Source organism: Balaenoptera ricei, chromosome X (genome assembly GCF_028023285.1).
Source record: "Balaenoptera ricei isolate mBalRic1 chromosome X, mBalRic1.hap2, whole genome shotgun sequence".
Lineage (NCBI taxonomy): Eukaryota > Metazoa > Chordata > Mammalia > Artiodactyla > Balaenopteridae > Balaenoptera > Balaenoptera ricei.
The window spans coordinates 69610348-69613361 of NC_082660.1; the positions used below are offsets into that span (position 1 = coordinate 69610348).

Sequence of the window (3014 nt, forward strand, 5' to 3'; positions counted from 1 at the left end):
TGTGTAGCACAGGGAACTATATTCAATATCTTGTAATAACTTGTAATGGAAAATAATCTGATATAACTGAATCACTTTGCTGTACACCTGAAACTTTGTAAATCAACTATATTTCAATTTAAAAAAATCTGGGTGTCAGCTAAAGAACTGGTTAACCATTATACCCTTTTTCTTTTGTTTTGTTTTGGGCAGGGATCATAACTTCACGGCTTACCTTGATGAATATACTGAAATATTCAAGATGGGCAGCAACAGTACCAGCAATGCTGAGACTCGCTGCAATGTCACTAATTTGACATTTCAATACTCCCTCTACGCCACCACCTACATCCTCATATTCATCCCTGGTCTACTGGCCAACAGTGCAGCCTTGTGGGTTCTGTGCCGCTTCATCAGCAAGAAAAATAAAGCCATCATTTTCATGATCAACCTCTCTGTGGCTGACCTTGCTCACGTACTGTCCTTACCCCTCCGGATTTACTATTACATCAGCCACCATTGGCCTTTCCAGAGGGCCCTTTGCCTACTGTGCTTCTACCTGAAGTATCTCAACATGTATGCCAGCATTTGTTTTCTGACATGCATCAGCCTTCAGAGGTGCTTCTTTCTTCTCAAGCCTTTCAGGGCCAGAGACTGGAAGCGTAGGTATGATGTGGGCATCAGTGCTGCCGTCTGGGTCATCGTGGGGACTGCCTGTTTGCCATTTCCCATCATGAGAAGCACAGACTTAGCCAACAACACTGAGTCCTGCTTTGCTGATCTTGGTTACAGGAAACTGAATGCAATGGCTTTGGTTGGGATGATTACAGCTGCTGAGCTGGCAGGATTTGTGATCCCAGTAGTCATCATTGCATGGTGTACCTGGAAAACCACTATATCCTTGCGACAACCACCAGTGGCTTTCCAGGGAATCAGTGAGAGGCAGAAAGCACTGCGGATGGTTTACATGTGTGCTGCAGTCTTCTTCATCTGCTTCACTCCGTATCATATTAACTTTATTTTTTACACCATGGTAAAGGAAACCATCATTAGCAGTTGTCCCATTGTCCAAAGCTCACTGTATTTCCACCCTTTTTGTCTATGCCTTGCAAGTCTCTGCTGCCTTTTGGATCCAATTCTCTACTACTTCATGGCCTCAGAGTTTCGTGACCAACTATCCCGCCATGGCAGCTCCCTGACTCGTTCCCGCCTAATGAGCAGGGAGAGTGGTTCTTCAATGATTGGTTAAAAATAAAATAGCTCTTTGATTATGGCTTTGTTTAACTATGTTTCCTGGCTTTTTCCAAAGGTGAAAATGACCAGCCAGACAATTTCGTTAATTGAACTTTGGGAACAACATAAATAGTTGTGGTCACAGGGATGTGATGGTGGAGGGAGAGTGTGAAAAATGTGGGAGAGGAAGGGAAGATGGGAGTTGTATGTTTCCTCTTTGAAATTCAAGGCACTTTCTTACTTAAGAGATCTAGATCAAGGCTTTACAGATGTTTGAAACAAATGGAAATTGGATATTTTATCTTAAACCTTTCTTTAGTAAATGTGATGTTGTTAATGATACAATAAATGCATGAATCTTTTCCAGAATTTAAAAGCAAATCTCTTTCATACGAAGACCATTATTTGTGAATGAGAGCAAAATATCTCCAGTCTTTCTAAGTGATAAATGCACAGGCAAGGGGGTGTGAATGTTGAAGCAACATGTGCATCAATTTTAGGACACAAACCTCTTATTGAATAAAGGGCATAGGAATTTGTTCATTCATTGAAAATATATTGGATGTCTATTGTATTCTGAGTTACCACTTTCTTGGGTACTTTCACATATAGCATCTCATCTAGCTCTTCTAATAAAGTTGTGGAAGATTCCAATACAAATGAATAAATGGAACCTCAGACAGATGAAACAACTTCCCTGGAAATAATCAGTGGTGAGTCAAAATTTGTCCTGAATACACCACATATGCTTAAGTTATTGCCTCTATTTGTGTTATTATTACTAGGTTAATGCTAAACTTGGTTTGAATGGTGAAAACACAGACTAAAGTTAAGCCATCCAAGACCAAGACCATTTCTGTACAATTTGTCAAAGATTATTTGAAAAGTCTGTGGCTTGTGGGGATGGTGTGTCAGGCTTCAGGTTGCAAGGTATCAAATAATAAATAGGTTGTTCTAATACTGTTCCAAACTACAGAGTCCTGATGATCAGGGGTATAAGACACACAAATAGTTCATTAACACAAAATATACTTTAAGTCTTAATGTTGGTAATATAAACCCATAAATGGAAGAAAGAAAAAAATCTATAAGGCTGGAAGGTAAGCATTCTGTAAAATTTAGATTTTTTTGAGTTCACCCAACCTTTCTTCTTAAACATTACTATGCATCACTCTGAACAGATTTGTGTTTATTAAGAAACTTCTCTGTGAGCAGAGCTTACAGAATTGTATAGGAAGCATAATATTATCACATCATGAATGAATGGGAGAAAAGTGTATGTCTTCTTTCTGGCAATCTTATCTTCATTTTTTTTTTAAAGGTTATGGCTACTGTTTCAGAATTACTATGGAGGTTTTAAATACAAGCAATCCTCAGATTCTCAGGTTGGCATTTATGAAGCTCAATCCATCACTCTCATTTTTTTTTTTATTCCTGCAGTTTAAGTAGCATAGACACTTGGTGTGCAGGGAGGAGAAGGGAAGTGGTAGTCCTCAGATATCCACTTGAATACAATGTCTATGGAAAAGGAAGTAGGGACAACTGAAAAAGGAGGAATTAAAAGGGAAAAAAAAACATGTTTTCTAGGGAAGAAGAGAGTTCTGTAATTGTAAAGTAATGAAACTGTTTTTTTTTTTTTGTGCTTTATTAACCAGCATCTAAAGGCATAGCCTAAAGAGGGTTTCCAGATATGCATAGGCAACCCTACTCTAAGGAGATTATTTTGAAAGAAACCCACTTGGAACTACACATCCTGTTATCTTTGTGAACAAAAGGAACCTCAGTTCTAAATAGTGACACTT

At 38.6% G+C, this 3014-nt stretch overlaps 1 protein-coding gene across 1 annotated transcript; it reads left to right on the top strand.

Annotated features, from left to right (window-relative positions):
* Positions 1 to 226: 226 nt before the first annotated feature.
* P2RY10 (P2Y receptor family member 10) lies at positions 227 to 1228 on the top strand. Its single transcript, XM_059911227.1, has one exon. The coding sequence runs from the start codon at positions 242 to 244 to the stop codon at positions 1226 to 1228; it is 987 nt and encodes a 328-aa protein (XP_059767210.1). The 5' UTR covers positions 227 to 241.
* The last annotated feature ends 1786 nt before the right edge of the window (positions 1229 to 3014 follow it).